The sequence below is a fragment of the Erythrolamprus reginae genome, chromosome 3, assembly GCF_031021105.1.
Source record: "Erythrolamprus reginae isolate rEryReg1 chromosome 3, rEryReg1.hap1, whole genome shotgun sequence".
Classification (NCBI taxonomy): domain Eukaryota; kingdom Metazoa; phylum Chordata; class Lepidosauria; order Squamata; family Dipsadidae; genus Erythrolamprus; species Erythrolamprus reginae.
In genome coordinates, this window is record NC_091952.1 from 201,061,260 (window position 1) to 201,080,054 (window position 18,795).

General features: G+C 40.3%; 1 protein-coding gene across 1 annotated transcript in view; it reads left to right on the top strand.

Moving 5' to 3' along the window:
- Positions 1 to 9,534: 9,534 nt before the first annotated feature.
- Positions 9,535 to 18,795, top strand: part of COLEC12 (collectin subfamily member 12) — a 109,797-nt gene continuing 100,536 nt past the window's right edge. The window contains exon 1 of the mRNA XM_070749146.1: positions 9,535 to 9,788. Coding sequence (XP_070605247.1) covers positions 9,782 to 9,788 — 7 coding nt within the window. The 5' untranslated portion in view covers positions 9,535 to 9,781. The remainder of the gene's footprint in view (positions 9,789 to 18,795) is intronic.

Here is an 18,795-nt window from a genome sequence, read left to right on the forward strand (position 1 = left end):
TGGAACCAATTCCCCCCAGAGATCAAAACTGCCCCCACCCTCTTCACCTTTTGCAAGTTGTTGAAAACTCACCTTTGCCGCCAGGCATGGGGAAATTGACATCTCCCCTAACTATTTTGGTTTATGTATGGTCTGATTGGGTTGTGCGATTATTTTATTATAAGGGTTTTTAAATTGTGTTTTTAAATATTGGATTTGTAAATTGTTTATTATTGTTGTGAGCCGCCCCAAGTTTTCAGAGAGGGGCAACATACAAATCTAATAAATTATTATTATTATTATTATTATTATTATTATTATTATTATTATTATCACTTCACAGTGCTTTACAGCCCTCTCTAAGTGGTTTACAGAGAGTAAGCATATTGTCCCCAACAATCTGGGTCCTCATTTTAACGACCTTGGAAGGATGGAAGGCTGAGTCAACCTTGAGCCTACTGAGTTTCAATCTGCCAAACTGCTGGCAGCTGGTGATCAGCAGAAGTAGTTTGCAGTACTGCACTCTAACCACTACACCACCGAGGCTCTCCAAACAGTCGTTGAGTCTTTGGCACACATACACTCTTGATGAAACCAAGATTTACATAAGTTAGCATGGTACTTTATGGTTGCAGAGAGAACTTTATATTTCTGTGCCTTGAGTTTATTATGTCTGTGAAGGTGTTACAAAGAGAGAATATTTTTCAACAGATGGGCTCTGGATGAATTTGGAGTAGCGATCGTGGGGGGGGGCATCACATAATGTATTAGAACTTTTTGCTTTCTTCCTTAAATTAAACTTAAATTCCTTAAACTTCACTAAATTGGGTGGGGCGGAGCCAGCATACGATGCATGGATGCGGAGAGTTTGACAGCCCTGATGTAGAGAATGTATTTGAACTGACATGACTATTCAGCAGAAGTAGCTTGTAATACTGCATTCTAACCACTGCACCTCTGAGTAATAGAATCCCTTGTAGTTCTCACTGATTTCTCAAACAGGTTTCTGTGTGAAAAGGCTTTCTACAATGTAAAAATCATTGCCTGTCTAACATCTTGCTGCATCTTAAAGATATCTGAAGATGACCTGGAAAAACCATCCCTTTTAGCTCACAAAGCTGTCTAGACCAGGTGTGTCTAACAGTTTGATTTTCCGGGGCTGCACTGAGTGAAGAGGAATTGTCTTGGACCACATATAAAACATATAACATAGTTAATTATACTTAAATATCAAACTTCCTATATTTTTAATATTTTTATTATGATCTTGCGGTGCTGCATTATTAGCTGTCCAGAATCACAGGTTGGACATGCCTGGTCTAGATACATCCAGATGCAGTCAATTTGACCAAATGCTCACCATATTTGAACATCATACTATGAAGAGGAAAAAAATTCCTTAATATAACTCTCAGGACCCAATATGGAAAATTATATACTGTATACAGAAAAGCTCAGAAAATGGCAGCCTTTATAAGTAGCAGTAAGTAAGTAACACTTCATTATATGAAAACAAACTATCATAGTTCATAGAATGAACAGGTCAAAAAGAAGAATCTCTAGATTTTAACAGTTAAGCTGAACAAACAAACTATTGCAACTATCTAAATTTGAGCTCCCCTTTGAGTTTAATGCTAAATAACTGTTCACTACCTTTACTCCAATCCGGTTAGTTTTAATATGAGCCATTTTGCCCCCCCCAACTTATTTTACTTTTAAAATGTCAGCTCTTTTTGAAGCCTCTCCAAAATAATCGTGGTCAAAAAGAGAAAAAGAAATACTTATTAAAGCAGTTATCATTGCCAGGAAAACCAAACATCAAAGCCTCAAAATTTTGGAAAACAGTAATTTACATAAATTACAGAGATATTGACAGAAACATCATGTGAGCAGTTCTCTCTTTAAACAGTTTGCAAAATGCTTGAATGCTTTCCGGCTCCTCATTATAAGAAAGTGGTAAATCTGACCACGAAATCACATCTACTCAATGAATTGTGAGTTTTAGCAAAATTAAATCCAGAACCATTCAAACAGATTAGACTTTTACTCTTCCTGGAGCACTGTTAGTATGGATCATCTCTCCTATCTCATAGTCCACAACATTAAATTCAGATTGATGCAGAACATCTTTGTAACAGATGAAAGGAATGATAATCAGTCTCAAAACTTATTTATTATTGTTTCTTGTAGGGTTCTGCCTGGCCACTAAAATTGGAACTGAAGACAAAAGTCTGTCTGATCAGTGTTTTGTTTTTTTTTAAGTTTCTCTTTCAGTGAAAAACAGGAGAAAAAATATTTCGAAGGCTGGAAAAAGCTACTCCATTCTTTTGAAAAAAAAACTGAAAACAGAGCTGCTACAAAAGAAACATCGGAAGCAGATTGAAACTTCAGTCTGTGTGATTTTACTTCTGATTACTTCAGCAGCGTGCTTTAAATACAGTATCTTTAAAATTTCTAGATGATAGAATTCTCAGGGAATCTTTTTACAAATATAGCATATATTCTATTATTTTTTTGTGCAGCATCTACATGATTTTATTTATTTATTTATTAATCAGATTTGTATGCTGCCCCTCTCCGCAGACTCGGGGCGGCTCACAGCAATAATAATACAATGTAAACAAATCTAATGTATTTAAGTTAATTTAAAACCTCAAATTAGAAACCAATCATACATACTAACATACCATGCATAAATTTTATAAGCCTAGGGGGAGGGAAAGTCTCAATTCCCCCATGCCTGCCGACAGAGGTGGGTTTTAAGGAGCTTACGAAAGGCAAGGAGGGTGGGGGCAACTCTGATATCTGGGGGGAGTTGGTTCCAAAGGGTCGGGGCCACCACAGAGAAGGCTCTTCCCCTGGGTTCCGCCTAACGACATTGTTTAGTTGACGGGACCCGGAGAAGGCCAACTCTGTGGGACCTAACCGGTCACTGGGATTCATGCGGTAGAAGGCGGTCATGATGCCATCTTTATGCAAATGCCATGATTTGCATCAGTAGTGGGTTCTAAAACCTTTTACTACTGGTTTGCGTGTGCCCTTGTGTGCATGTGTGATACTTCTGCGCGAGCGCAGAAGCATCCTGGATGGGTGGGCAGAGCCTCCTGCCACTAGCATTACCGATTCTTAGAACTGGCCCAAACCGGCAGCGACCCACTACTAATTTGCATCTTAGCATATAATAACTATGTAATTGGACTGCATTGGCTACCGATCTGTTTCCGGACACAATTCAAAGTGTTGGTTATGACCTATAAAGCCCTACCTGGCATAGGACCAGACTATCTCCGAGACCGCCTTCTGCTGCACGAATCCCAGCAACCGGTGAGGTCCCACAGAGTTGGTCTCCTTAGGGTCCCGTCAACCAAACAATGGCGGGACCTAGGGGAAGAGCCTTCTCTGTGGGAGCCCCGGCCTCTGGAATCAGCTCCCCCCAGAGATTCGTACTGCCCCCACCCTCCTTGCCTTCTGAAAGAGTTTAAAAACTCATCTTTGCAGCCAGGCCTGGGGTTCCTTAGATCTTCTCTCCTGACCAATGAATGCTTAATTCAATTGTTGAATGAATGATATTGATAGTTTTTTAATTAGAATTTTAAAGATTGTTTTTAATGTATTAATTGGATTGTTATTATTGTTCTTGTTTTTTCTGTACATGCTGTGAGCCTCCCCGAATCCCCGGAGAAGGGCGGCATACAAATCCAATTAAACCTAATATCTAAATCTAAATCTAATAGGGCTCCGACCATAGTTATAACTGAAAATTATGCTCCACTGAAATGTATGGAAACCTATTCTAAATAAAAAGTCACACAATGAGATAGCAATCCAGTTTTATGTATTTTGTTACAGATAATAGGTCATATGATATATAATAATTATGACTTACATAATTATTATATATTTGTGCTGATAATTTATCTTGTTACTCTTATAACCTCATTAATAAAACAATATACAGTGATCCCCCGGGTATCGTGATCCCGATCATTGCGAACGGGCTAAATCGCGATTTTTCAACCCGGAAGTAAAAACACCATCTGCGCATGCGCGCCCTTTTTTTTTATGGCCACGCATGCGTAGATGTCGCCGGGCAGATCAGCTGCTGGGCGGCTTCCCTGGGTCTTCCCCCTCTTGCTGGCGGGAGGGCGAGAAGCCCCCCCCAGCACCCGCTCGCCCGCCGTTCGCCGCTCGCCCGCCCTTCGCCCGGCCACCCGCCCTTCACTCGCTGCTTGCCCGGCCACCCGGGTTCGGGGGGGTGCTGGCAAGCCCCCCATGCTGGCGGCGACGTTTTAAAACAGCCGCGCGGCTTCCCAACTGAGTCCCGAAGCCAAACGTCAAAGGCGAACTTCCGCGTTTGGCTTCGGGACTCAGTTGGGAAGCTGCGCGGCTGTTTTAAAACGTCGCCGCCGGCATGGGGGGCTTGCCAGCACTCCCCGGACCCCCAACCCGGGTTTGGGAGGCTGCTAGGAAGCCCCCCATGCTGGCGGCGATGTTTTAAAACAGCCCCGCGGCTTCCCAACTGAGTCCCGAAGCCAAACGCGGAAGTTCGCTTCAGGACTCAGCTGGGAAGCGGCACGAGCGAACGGCGTGGGCGGGCGAAGGGCGGCCGCGCGGGCAGGCAGGCAGGCGGCGGACAAGCGGCGGGCGGACAAGCGGCGGGCGCGGCAGCAGCGAGGAGTTTGCGTGGGCGGCGGGGAAACCCCAATCTTCGGCTCCTCGCTGCTGCGGTGGAAGTAAAAACACCATCTGCGCATGCGCAGATGGTGTTTTTACTTCCGCACCGCTACTTCGCGAAAAACCGATCATTGCGAGGGGTCCTGGAACGGAACCCTCGCGATAATCGGGGGACCACTGTATTCAAATACATTTTAAAGTTTTAAAATGCCTCTCTTTTTAAATTTTTATTTTTCAGAGCAAGTATTACAAGCTCTACGTTATTTTATTCAGTTTCCCAACAGTCAGCTGTAAATGTTATCAACAAATACTTCATCCAAGGCTATTTGAGATCATTGGCAAATTTCTATTTGTGATCCTCAATAACATAATTATTCTTTAACAATATTACTTATAACACTAAAACCTCTGACTGAGAAAATGAGTTTGTCATTGTTTGTTTGCATAATCATGAATTCTCTAAAGATTTTAAAGTTATTATTTCTGTTCCTCCCAGTCTCCTGAGTATTTAACATGACAAACGTCTTTCTGTGCCATATTTAATGTGCAGTAAGTTCTATATATTTTGTAACACAGCTCCGTGCGATTTCTTGAAAATGTTTATACTAACAATTCTTTGGATATTTACTTGAAACACAGTTTATTTTCTCTAGAGCAGCTAGGTTTTTTTTTCTCCCTGGCAAATGATTTTGGAAATAGAGTGCAAATAACAGCATTCAAAAATGAGAAGGCCAAAAAACAATTGTTGTGAATCTGGTATAGTAATACCAAATAGCCAACAGATTGGCTTTTACTTGCTCAGCAAGATCAGGATCACGGTTTCCAGGAAAACCTCAGAATACCAGATAATTAGATCATGGTTTACTAGGGTAGAAACTCATCAAATTGATTCTTAAGTATTTTCTGTTTTCTGCATTTTGAGGTCAACAGAAGAGACAAAGATGAACTATTTGAAGTGTATAGTATTAGAAGTATTGTGTAAATGTAAAAATCCTCAAGGTTTAAAATATTCCAGAAAAAGGAATGTGTAAATCATCGTACTATTGGACATACAGCCACAATAAAACTTCATTAAAGCACATGTTTTTGCAATGGAATGTATTCTAGATTTTTAAAAAAGCAACAACCCAAATTTACATTCAGAATGAGCCAAGCTTGTAATATATAGCATGACACTATGGCAGGTCTTAAAATAAACTGCACAAAAGATTTGATATGAGAATTAAGGAATTCAGAATTTAAAAGAATATATCATACGAAGTGTTGACATTATACCTTAGGATGGTCCCCAAACTACAGAAAAGGACAACTAAAATTTAAAGTCCAATATAGCATGTGAATACATTAGAGACTATGAAAAAGCTGCACAACTTTTTCTGCTTACCTCAGGGATACACAATTGGAGATTATCCAGATGTTTTGGATTCAATTCCCATTAGTTTCAGCAAACATTTATGGCCTGTAGGAATTGGATTCCAACATACTAGAGAACATCTACTTCTTTTTCTTGGGTTGCATGTAGAACAGGAACATTGTATTTATAATTTTGGGGGGATGGAGAAAGATATAAAGGGTCCATCAGTAATTATTAAGGTCTTGATTCTTACATTTTCAAACAATGTTAAAGCTCCTAAAATACTGTATCCTTATTAAACAAATATGCACTCACAAGTGTATTAATTCTATATGACATCCGTAGGGTACATAAAAAATAAAAAACATAAAACAAAATTCTGGATTTAATCATGGTATTTTGGGAGGGGATGGAAGGGGCTCCAATATAGTCTACCAATTAAAGAATAATTGTGAGTCTGTCTGTCTCTATGTGTGTATGTGCGTGCAAATCTATTTATGTACTTATAGTCACAATTTCACTTCAATCTAATATTCTACAGAATTGTTTGATTATAGACCTCTTAATTACAGCCAGCATAACCAGACAATGAGTTTATTTATGTATTTATTTATTTATTTGTTTGTTTGTTTGTTTATTTATTTATCTATTTATTTTATTTGTCATACAAATATAGTATTGTATTGTAGTATGTTTAACATAATATAAGTATAAAGTAGAGAGAGAAAAGATTAAAAAAAGACATTTGGACAGGAACGGTAGGCACTAAGGTGCACTTATGCACGCCCCTTATGGGAATTAAAAGTTTTGGGGGATTATTTGCAAGGCAAAATATTGAAGAAGACAGTACCAGAGTATTTCCTGATCCTGCAGAAGGGATGAGAAAGAGAGACAGTGAAAGACAGACACAGACAGACAGACAGACAGACAGAAAAAATGGAACAGCTTTGTCCTGTTCTGAGTGAACTCTAAGGCTCACATATTTGGATCCAATAACAACATGTATTTTGAAGGAATTTGTCTCTCATTTCAGGCAGCATCCTTCATGTAAAAAAAAGGCTACAGTTTAATTTCACAGTCATGGCCACCATCTTGACTTTTTTGACTCCATAGAGGTCAGGAAAGGTCTTAGTCCTGTTTCAGTGCGATTTCAGCTCATGATGTCTCAGACTAAACTGGGTAGATAATATGACAGGATAGTATTAAGCAGAAGTAATTTTCAGTCAGCAATGGTGTACAGCTAATCTATAATAATAATAATAACAATAATAATAATAATAATTATTATTATTATTATTTATTAGATTTGTATCCCACTCCTCTCCGTACACTAGCAATTGCCTTGTTTAGGAACGATTCACCGTTATGACTGTGTATCATTAATCAACTGTTATAGAAAAATAACGTGTTCAATCTTTTCACTTACAGCCTTTGAAGGTTTGTATAGCAAAGGAGAGCTGAAATAAGAACATAAGCACAGGTTTCACTTAGCGGACCATTTTGCTTAACAACCAAGTTGCAGGTTTCAATTGTGGTCACTAAACACAAGTTACATGTAGTTGAAATCAGGGTGAAACAAGTGTTTTAGTTCATTTGGTTTTTTTTTAATGCATCCAGAGAAATATACTGTACCCAACATAAACAAAGGTTATGATTCAGGTGTGGGAAAGAAGTTGCCTGTTATTTATTTTATTTCCCACTTTGGTGGAATAAGTGTGAGTCTCTTTCCTTACTCCTTATTCCTTTTTGAAAAATTAAATTTATTGTTTTAACCTTATTCCTTATTCTGTGGGAAGTCATTATTTGTTATTTGCTCTAGAGTTCACTATTTCAATATTTACAGTAGTCAAACTGATGGTACAGTGCAGGATGGACTTAAAACAATATCTATCTATCTATCTATCTATCTATCTATCTATCTATCTATCCATCCATCTATTTATTAGATTTGTATGCCGCCCCTCTCTGAAGACTCGGGACGGCTAACAACAATAAAAAAGACAATGTAAACAAATCTAATATTAAAAATAATCTTTAAAAACCCAATTTAAATAACCAATCATACATACAAACATACCATGTATAAATTCTATAATCCTAGGGGGGAAGGGAAAATTTCAATTCCCCCATTCCTTACGACAGAGGTGGGTTTTAAGGAGCTTGCGAAAGGCAAGGAGGGTGGGGGCAACTCTGATATCTGGGGGGAGTTGGTTCCAGAGAGTAGAATAGAATAGAATAGAATAGAATTTTATTGGCCAAGTATGATTGGACACACAAAGAATTTGTGCATATGCTCTCAGTGTACATAAAAAATATGTTCGTCAAGAATCATAAGGTACAATACTTAATGATAGTCTAGATACAAATAAGCAATCAAATCATATTATGAAACAGTCAATATAAATCCTAAGAATACAAGCAACAAAGTTACAGTCATTTGTGGGAGGGGATGGGTGATGGGAACGATGAGAAGATTAATAGTAGTGCAGACTCAGTAAATAGTTCGACAAAGTTGAGGGACTTATTTGTTTAGCAGAGTGAAGGCATTCAGGAAAAAACTATTCTTGTGTCTACCGTAGTTGTTCTGGCGTGCAGTGCTTTATAGTGTCGTTTTGAGGGTAGGAGTGAAAACAGTTTGCGTAGTATACAAGTCTATCCCAATTGCCTGGGTTTTCAAAACACAGCAAACCACACACAAGCCAACCATGTTTTCTTGTAAGTGTAGTGTCTTCATTAGGGATGTGCACAATGATGCAGGCAAACCACGCTTTCTGAGAAAATGGTTCTGGAACAGGAAATTCTATAGACTCCTTTTCTGTTCCTAATGATAAAGGTCTGGAAACTCACAAGCCACACTTGGAATCTCGGTGGGTCTGTTCCAGGAGGAAAATGGAACGTTCTGGAAGAAACTGGAATATTCCAAAGTCAAAACCTATTCTGGTAGACAAAATTAGGGACAGCCCAACTATTTATTTAACCAAAACAAAACTGCATGTGCTATTGGTGATTATTTATCTTCTTTGTGAACAAACACCCCTGTTCAACAGGAATTTCTTCATCCTGGGAAGGAGACCAGACTTTGGAAGGCTTGAAACTGTGGAGGCAGCTAAGGGTTGCTGAGCTTCTCTAGTTTTCCATCCTCAAAGTGTTTTGCCTCTATGGAGAGTCTACACATTTAGGTATCTGCCAAAACATTTTGGCTTCCCATTTAAGAGCTCTCTGTCCGAGAAGAGTCAACCTCACAGGGAAGGGAAAAGAAAAGAAAGGGGAAGGAAGGACGGAAGGGAAGGCTGCTGATTGTGGAGGAATTTTTTCAGGACAGTCTGGAGCTTTTGGGAGGCTGATTTCGGAGCGAGAGAGGAGGGAAGAAGTTTCTACTCATTCAAACTTCGCTGGAGGTTTATTATTACAGTCTCTTCCTTGCCTCACTTTACAGTCCAGCTTGTGAAAGAGGCGGGGGGAAAGGGGAACTGGGGGGGGGAGAGAGAGAACTGTGGAGCCAAAAGCTTTCTCTCCTTTCCAAAACTGAGCAGAGAAGGAGGGGCAGCCGAGGCTGGTCGTCTGAGCTTAGGCCGGTCACGAGAGTGTAAACTTCGGACTCCTTCAGACGGGCTGAGCGAGAGAGGTCAAGAGTTCCATCCTTCCATCCATCCTTGCTCCTGAATCAGAAGATCCCGAGCACCCGGCATGGAAATCCAATAAGGAGTTTTTGGGTTAGCAGCAGCAATTTCCTCCAGCATCTGAGTTTTCTATGTGACCGCCTGGTGTGTCAACATGAAAGGTAAGCCCATCAGTGGGTGGCTATTTCAGAAAGAAGGCATTAGAAATCACTGGGTTGCTGTGAGCGAGCAGGAGGCTTGTCAGCAATGATCATGGGCTGATCGTGAAAGCAAATATTTTTGCAGGAGGGTTTTGTGTATGTTTGTAAGAGGAACTGAAGCTGGCTGGATTGCTAATCTTAAGGATGAAAGCTGCCATTTGTTCGTAAGGACAAAACCCAGGTTCAGATTCTTGTAAGTTGTTTAGAGATCACTCTTTGGGATTGTTTATTTTTTAAAAAATTAAAACAACAATGACTCTGTCCAGGGGTGCAAAGTGTTCACCCGCACGCTTTCTGCTTTCTGCAGCACATATTTTTTGGCCACTTATCTAAAAGAAAAAGTTTCAAAACTTGCCTCTGCAGTTTTTGGAGAGACCAGTGGGGGGGTTTCATGATGTTCTTCTAGACATCTGGCAGTGATTAGATTCCAGTAGAGGCTTAACTGCCTTATGAAATATATTTGGCATTTTTTCCCTCAAGATCTATAGACTGGAAAAATATTTGGCCTTTGCTGTGCATTGCGTACGCCGAAAGCTCGAGTTTACAACCCCGTTTTCCCCCCACCAGCTTTGGAATCAAGGGGAAAGCATTTCAGGTCCCATCGCTTGTGATATTCAACTTTGCCAATTTGGCACCTTTTGGAGCTTAATAAAAAAGATATGTTACAATGTACATCTCATTAATGAAAGTAGTACTATTCCAAGTAATCTGCAGAGTAAGCACAAATCTCTGTATACTTTGGGATCAAATGTTTTCAAGAGTACAGGGAATATTTGTTGAGCTTTCAAGTGTAGATTTTCAGAAATAATCTTAGTAACTATGTGGATAAAGACACACATGGATGTGACTGAATCCTAGCATGCTGTTTGAAGTGTGGTATGGGGTTGTTGATGCCAGGAATGCAGGAATAGTGATTGTTTTTTCCAGAGACCAATAAAAACACTGTCCAGGATAGTCATTGTTTCGTTTTGTTCTTTTTGCCAGAGAGGCAGCTATGGGGAATAATATTTAGTTCTATTAAGCCCACACATATGAAAGTAAGTTTTGGATATCATCTGGCAATGAGGATGTAATAATTATCAAAATGCTTAAGACAATTAAAAATTAAAATTATTTTTATCCCCCAGGTTCTCATATTTATTTTTCGGGCTCATAACAAGATCAACGTGATGACATTACAAAATGGAAAACATTGCATGTTTGCTTAGTAATTAACTTAATGAGCTATTTTCATAAAAAGTGAAGATTAAGGCATTTTGTGGGGCCTTATTGGGGAATAAAGAAGGGGGGCTAATGTTTTTGCTCTTTATTACAAATGCTAAATAAATATCAGCAAGAATTTTACTTGATGTAATGTATATCATGGTGGATCTTTGCATGATAAAAACATTGCTGGGTGATTGTTATTATTTGTTTAGGTAGCTTGCATACATGATAAACTGAAATGAGATGCTACTTGCAGAAAGGGAACGTGATACTTTCTGCCTGAAATACTGTAGTTGCTGTGTTAACTCTAACCTAGGTTTATGCAGGCTTGTTTAAAGGCACCCCACTGAGTCAATTTCAATTCAGTTCTATGTAATTGTGAGTTAGATAACAGAACTGGCAAGATCATTCACTCTTGAGCAATTTAATCAGATACATTTTTTAATATATCTGATTATATTGATCAAATTTTATACTACTACTACTAATAATAATTTATTGGATTTGTATGCCGCCCCTCCACAGAATCGGGGCGGCTAACAACAATGATAAAAACAGCATGTGACAATCCAATAATAAAACAACTAAAAACCCTTATTATAAAACCAAACATACACACAAACATACCATGCATAACTTGTAATGGCCTAGGGGGAAGGAATATCTCAACTCCCCCATGCCTGGTGGTATAAATGAGTCTTGAGTAGTTTACGAAAGACAGGGAGGGTGGAGGCAATTCTAATCTCCGGGGGGAGTTGGTTCCAGAGGGCCAGGGCCACCACAGAGAAGGCTCTTCCCCTGGGGGCCGCCAAACGACATTGTTTAGTCGACGGGACCCAGAGAAGGCCAACTCTGTGGGACCTTATCGGTCACTGGGATTCGTGCGGTAGCAGGCGGTTCCTGAGGTAGTCTGGTCCAAAGCCAGACTCTGCCTACGGCCAGGAGTTCGATCCTGATCAGCTCAAGGTTGTCGCAGCCTTCCATCCTTCAAAGCTCAGTAAAATGAGGACCCAGATTGTTAGGGGCAATATGCTGACATTATAAACTGTTCAATGATCGCTATAAAGTACTGTGGAGTAGTATATACGTCTAGGTCCTATTGCTATTTTAATTTTTAGAATTTGAGGTTTTTCCAACTACAGTGGTGTTCCCCCATTTCTTTCAGGGCTCACAATATCTTGTTGCATTAAACATTTCCAATAATTTTAGGATCTTTTTCCAAGATACCCAGAATAATATTAATACAATTTTATAATTAGGACTTTATGAAAACATCCTTCAGTGAAAATTTCAAATGAACTGGTACTATGAAAATTATATGTGATGCCAAAATGAATATCATATTTCATAATATTGCATCCTAATTTAGCTAATTTTGGTTATCTCTCCTGGTACCTTCTCTTTGTTCTTGGAATTATTACTTTTTATTTAGCAGAGTTTAAGCCTTAAATCAGGGGTGTCAAACTTGACTTCCCTGAGGGATAACATCAGGGTTGTATCTGATCTTGGGGACCCGGGTGGGTGTGGCTGGAGTGGTTGTGGCTGGGGTGGGGGTGGCCAGCTCAACATCACTTGTGTTGGGGGCGCCTGTAATGTCCCGAGCACTCTGACAGGTAATGGATTCTTAAGCTCCATTTTTGGCTGTGACGGCCTCCTGCAAGGCTCTGCTAAAGGAAAACAGAGCTCGGGCTCTGTTTTTGCTGGCAGAAGGTTGTAGGAGGCTGTTGCAGCCAAAAGCACAGCTCAGGAGTCTGTTTTTAATGGCAGAAGCACATGGGTTGGTCCTTTGCTATTTTCAGGGCAGCCCCTGCGGGCCAGATCTAAGCACCCTATGGGTCAGATCCAGTCCCTGGGCCTTGAGTTTGTCACTGCTGCCTTAGATTAAGACTATTTCACCTTTTATGGAGAACCATAAACAAAAATGTCAAAATAATGACATTGGTACATATATGTAAAAAGGTTAGAAACATAGAAGACTGACGGCAGAAAAAGACCTCATGGTCCATCTAGTCTGCCCTTATACTATTTCCTGTGTTTTATCTTAGGATGGATATATGTTTATCCCAGGCATGTTTAAATTCAGTTACTGTGGATTTACCAACCACGTCTGCTGGAAGTTTGTTCCAAGGATCTACTACTCTTTCAGTAAAATAATATTTTCTCACGTTGCTTTTGATCTTTCCCCCAACTAACTTCAGATTGTGTCCCCTTGTTCTTGTGTTCACTTTCCTATTAAAAACACTTCCCTCCTGGACCTTATTTAACCCTTTGACATATTTAAATGTTTCGATCATGTCCCCCCTTTTCCTTCTGTCCTCCAGTCTATACAGATTGAGTTCATTAAGTCTTTCCTGATACGTTTTATGCTTAAGGTTATTATATTTTTCATTATTTGTATGTTAATATTATGTGACAAAATAACCTGTCATGAATGCCTGATGCTCTAATACATGAGATCACAGTAAAGATAAATTGTGATAAGATAAATCTGTAAGTTTTTCATTACAGTTATAGCCTCCAAAATTGAAAAAGTTGCATTGGTGAAGACTACTCCTTTCCTTCTGCCATGATATTTCACAGTTAAAGATTTCATTCTTGAAAAATTCAACTTCTTTTCCAAATTTCAACTTTTTTTACATACAGTAAATGGCTGACCAAAACAAGGAAAGAAAGGAAAATGAGAAAATTCTTATGAGTGAAAAATATGACTCTCCTACTCAAAAGTCTCAGCACTGTTATGCCATGGTTTGAGATAAACATTTCCAATCATTTGTGGAGGTGATCATACAACACAGTACAGTGATCCCCCGTTTATTGCGTCCCCAACCATTGCGAACAGGGTACTTCGCTATTTTTCAACCCGGAAGTCAAAAATACCATCTACGCATGCGTGTCGGGCACGCATGCGTAGATGGCAGCGGCTTCCCTGGGTCTTCCCCCTCTTGCTGGCGTCAGCGAGGAGTTTCCCCACCGCCCACGCAAACTCCTCGCTGCCGCCCGCCCTTCGCCCGCCCACGCCGTTCATTCTCGCCGCTTTTGAGCTGAGTCCGGGAGCGAATTCGCTCCCGGACTCAGCTCAAAAGCGCCGATAGCAAGCGGCAAGGAACGGCTTGTCTCGGCGCTTTCGAGCTGTCAGCTCGAAAGCGCCGAGACAAGCCGTTCCTTGCCGCTTGGTATCGCCGGTTTTGAGCTGAGTCCGGAAGCGAATTCGCTTCCGGACTCAGCTCAAAAGCGCCGAGAGCCAGCGCCCCCTGGACCCCCAACCCGGGTTTGGGGGACTGCTAGGAAGCCCTCCATGCCGGCGGCAAACAGCCGCCCCGCCCCCAATCTTCGGCTCCTCACTAGCGCTGTGGGAGTAAAAACACCGTCTGCACATGCGCAGACGGTGTTTTTACTTCCGCATTGCTACTTCGCGAAAACCCGCTCGTTGCGGGGGCTCCTGGAACGGAACCCTCGCAACGAGCGGGGGATCACTGTATAGTGATTTTACAAATGGTTGCCAACTGAAGCCAAATGATTACAATATAAAAGAATCTGAAATCTAAGTTTTTTGTATTATCATGTAGATTTATTAATGAAACATATCAGCAGAGACTAAAAAAATACTTTGTAATGCAATATAAATGATTAGGAATGTAAACATATGGCAAAATACAGCTGTTTCACGTTTACTAAATGAAAGCAAGAATGTAGTTGTGATTAAATGGACATATGAAAATTTATTTAATGTTACTGGTTGCAATTTTATCACAGCATTTAAATAATTCCTAGTGACTCAAAATTTAAAAATAAACTAGCTTGGTCCTGAGATTTAACAACTAAAAAGACAAAGATCTGCAAAGAAAAGAGAGTTTTAGAAAACAGAGCTTTAGTGAAACTGTGAATTATCAGCTAGCATGGTTTTGTAGCTAGATTGAAGGCAGGTTGGCAGTAATTGCGGGTTTGTTGGGGGGGTTGTTTTTGGTTTTTTGCAGTTCTGATTATCTTCTGAAGTCTGTGTCTCTCTTGTTGGGTTGCAGACCTGACAAGTTATAGAGGTACAGATGACAGACTCAATAATTCCTCTTTAGAACTGTATCAGCAGCTCAAAGTTTCTTTATCAAAGAAAGATAAAGAAAGTTCTATGTGTTGTGTTTTAAGTCACAGGAACAGATGCACTTATGTTTCTCCTTGTCTTAATTTTACTTTTAGGAGTCAGAGGATGCACCCTGTCTGTGACTAATGGATAGACTTTCAAGTTGGAGTCAATATATTTGAATTTAGCATTTGCACATCCTTTTGTAATTATGAAACGTATGATGCAGACTCTATGGTGTGTGCACTTACTAGAGCACACATAGATAGGTGGATCAGAGAGATTAAACTGAAAACAATAAAACCTGGAGAATCTCAGTTGGATTACTAAAGAGCCTTGGAAATCTTGTTCTTATTAACTTCTCTAAGATTTTTCTCTCTACCCTTCTTATGTCGACCTTCCCATTATTAAATTTAAAGGCTCCAACCTTTGGGGGTATGGAGTTGAACATTTGGAATGTTGAGGGCATGTTGGCTTCCATTTGAGAGGACTTGTCCATTCACAAATGGTTGCTAGGATGACACGCAAGTTCTTTAAAAAGGTTCATAAGAAGCTTGTGTAAAGCTTGGGAGAAAAAATCCCTTGTAAGGTGTCAATAGCAATAACAATAGCACTTAAATTTACAGTATACAGTGTTCCCTCGACTTTCGCGGGGATGCGTTCCAAAAGTCGAATTTCCGCAAAGTAGAGATGCGGAAGTAAATACAATATTTTTGGCTATGGACAGTATCACAAGCCTTCCCTTAACACTTTAAACCCCTAAATTACAATTTCCCATTCCCTTAGCAACCATTTAGATTATTACTCACCATGTTTATTTATTAAAGTTTATTAAAAAAATATTTATTAAAAGCAGACGAAAGTTTGGTGAGGACATATGACGTCATCGGGCGGGAAAAACTGTGGTATAGGGAAAACACAGCAAAGTATTTTTTTAATTAATATTTTTGGAAAACCATGGTATAGACTTTTTGCAAAGTTCGAACCCGCGAAAATTGAGGGAACACTGTACAGTATACCGCTTCACAATGCTGTAAAATCCCTCTCTGAGTGGTTTACAGAGTCAGCATATTGCCCACAACAATCTGGATCTTCATTTTACCCACCTCGGAAGAATGGAAAGCTGAGTCAACCTTGAGCCTGGTGAGATTCGAACTGCCAAACTGCCGTCAGTCAGCAAAAGTAGCCTGCAGTACTGCATTCTAACCACTGCCCCTCCGCAGCTCTTATGTCTTGTCATATTTTTTGACGACATATTGGTTAAGTTCACATATTAATGACAAATCAAAGGATGATTAAATTGCCTTTGGCTTAGATGGCTTTTAACTATGTGTTCGGTATATTAAATGTAATGTGTGACTTTTTAAAGTAAGCTACAGTTGGATTATATGACTGTGACTCTTCTTTCTGTTATTTTTAAAAAATAATTAGAAACGATAATGTGCACTTTTTTTTTGCTGAATTCATAATTTCATTTCCTGACCAACAATGTAATCATAAAAATATGCACAATTTGTTACAAATGTATGCCATTTGTAATATAAGAAAGTAACATACCCATTCTGCCAGCACCAGAAAGATCATTCTGATATTCACACAATATTAAAATAACTTTTAGTTTATGTTTTCTAGAAATATCCCCAACAATTACCCACATAGTGCAAAGGACAAAGACCCACACAGTGCAAAGGACAAAGATAGCTGCAGTTGTTATAAGGATGATCCTTATTTGTGAATGCAATAAGTGTAATGCTGAATGCAAGGCTGGTTCAGAAAAATGTGAGAAACAAGTGAATGCTGTAGCCAGTGATGGCGAACCTGTGCCACAGGTGGCATTCGGAGCCATATCTGCTGGCACGCAAGCCATTGCCCTACCTCAGCTCTAACATGCATGTGTGTGCTGGCCAGCTGATTTTTGACTCTCACAGAGGCTCTGAGATGGCATTTTTGGTTTCAGAGAGCCTTCAGGGGGGTGGGGGAAGGCATTTTCCCCTCCCCTGGCTCCAGGGAAGCCTTTGGAGCCTGGGGAGGGTGAAACATTAACCTACTGGGCCCACCAGAAGTTGGGAAACAGGCCGTTTCCAGCCTCCAGAGGGCCTCCAGGGGGTGGGAGCAGCAGTTTTTGCCCTCCCCAGGCATTGAATTATGGTGTGGGCACTCATGCTTGCGCGATAGCACCCACCCACACTCTTTTGGCACCCAAGGAAAAAAAGGTTCGCCATCACTGCCGTGTAATATCTTATACACAAATTTAAGGCTGCGGTTCTTCCATGCAATTCAGGGGGAAAAAATATATGATCTGGTTTCAAAAGCTAAGTTCATCCTAATGTCCAGAGATGGAATTACCATTTTCAGATGTTCCAGTAGCTTGTTGCCAACAATGAAAATTAGAATTTTATTTATTTTGCCATTTGAACCTAGCTGCACAGAAACCATTGGGATTTCGTTTACAGCATTGGAATTATTATAGCCTTGAATAAAAAAAAAATATTGCCATCTGAACCCCCAATTACTAAACCTGACAGCCTTGTGAAATAGACCAGGTAAGGAAACAGAACACTATAAGAATTTTCTAAAATTCTATTCCTATAGCTCTCTACATGGGGCTACCTTTGAAAAGTGTTCGGAAACTTCAGATCATGCAGAATGCGGCCGTGAGAGCTATCGTGGGGCTTCCTAGATTCGCCCACGTTTCTACAACACTCCGTGGCCTGCACTGGCTGCCGATCGGTTTCCGGTCACAATTCAAAGTGTTGGTAATGACCTTTAAAGCCCTTCATGGCATTGGACCAGAATAACTCCGGAACTGCCTTCTACCGCACGAATCCCAGCGGCCGATAAGGTCCCACAGAGTTGGCCTTCTCCAGGCCCCGTCGACCAAACAATGTCGTTTGGCGGGCCCCAGGGGAAGAGCCTTCTCTGTGGCGGCCCTGGACCTCTGGAATCAACTCCCCCTGGAGATTAGAACGGCCCCCACCCTCCTTGTCTTTCGCAAGTTACTCAAGACCCACCTATATCGCCAGGCATGGGGGAATTAAGACATCTCCCCCAGGTTTTTTTATATTTTATGTTTGGTATATATGTGTTGTATGGTTTTTAAATTGTTGAGGTTTTTAATGCAATTTTATCATTAGATTTGTCCCATTGTTATACTGTTTTTATTATTGTTGTGAGCCGCCCCGAATCTTCGGAGAGGGGCGGCATACAAATTTAATAAATTGAATTGAATTGAATATATTGAAAGAGAATCGAAGCAAGATAATATCGAGTTTCTCTCACAACTCTTGCTTCTTACTAGGCTAAATTGATGGTTTCTTAACAGTTGTGGTCATCTCTTGCTAGATTTCCCAAAAACCAAGTCTTTGAAATGAGTTGGGCACCTGCTGCGTGGTTCCACTGGTGTAGCACTTTGCAGCTGACTTGGAGGCCTGTATTGTAACCAGTAAAGGGCTACCAAAATTTTTACTACCACATTATGGGCTGGCTTATGCAGGATGCCCTGCATTTTCTTTCAACATCTTCCAATGGAAATTGGGTGCTCTGGGGGAAGCTCCATTTTCACTACCCCACTGAATTCCCCCCCCCTGTCCGGGCAGCAGCCCACTCCTGATTGTAACCATGCCAATCTTGGTCAGATGTCTGAAGGCTCCATAGTAGAGGCTTAAATTATTTCCTTCTCTATTTTTC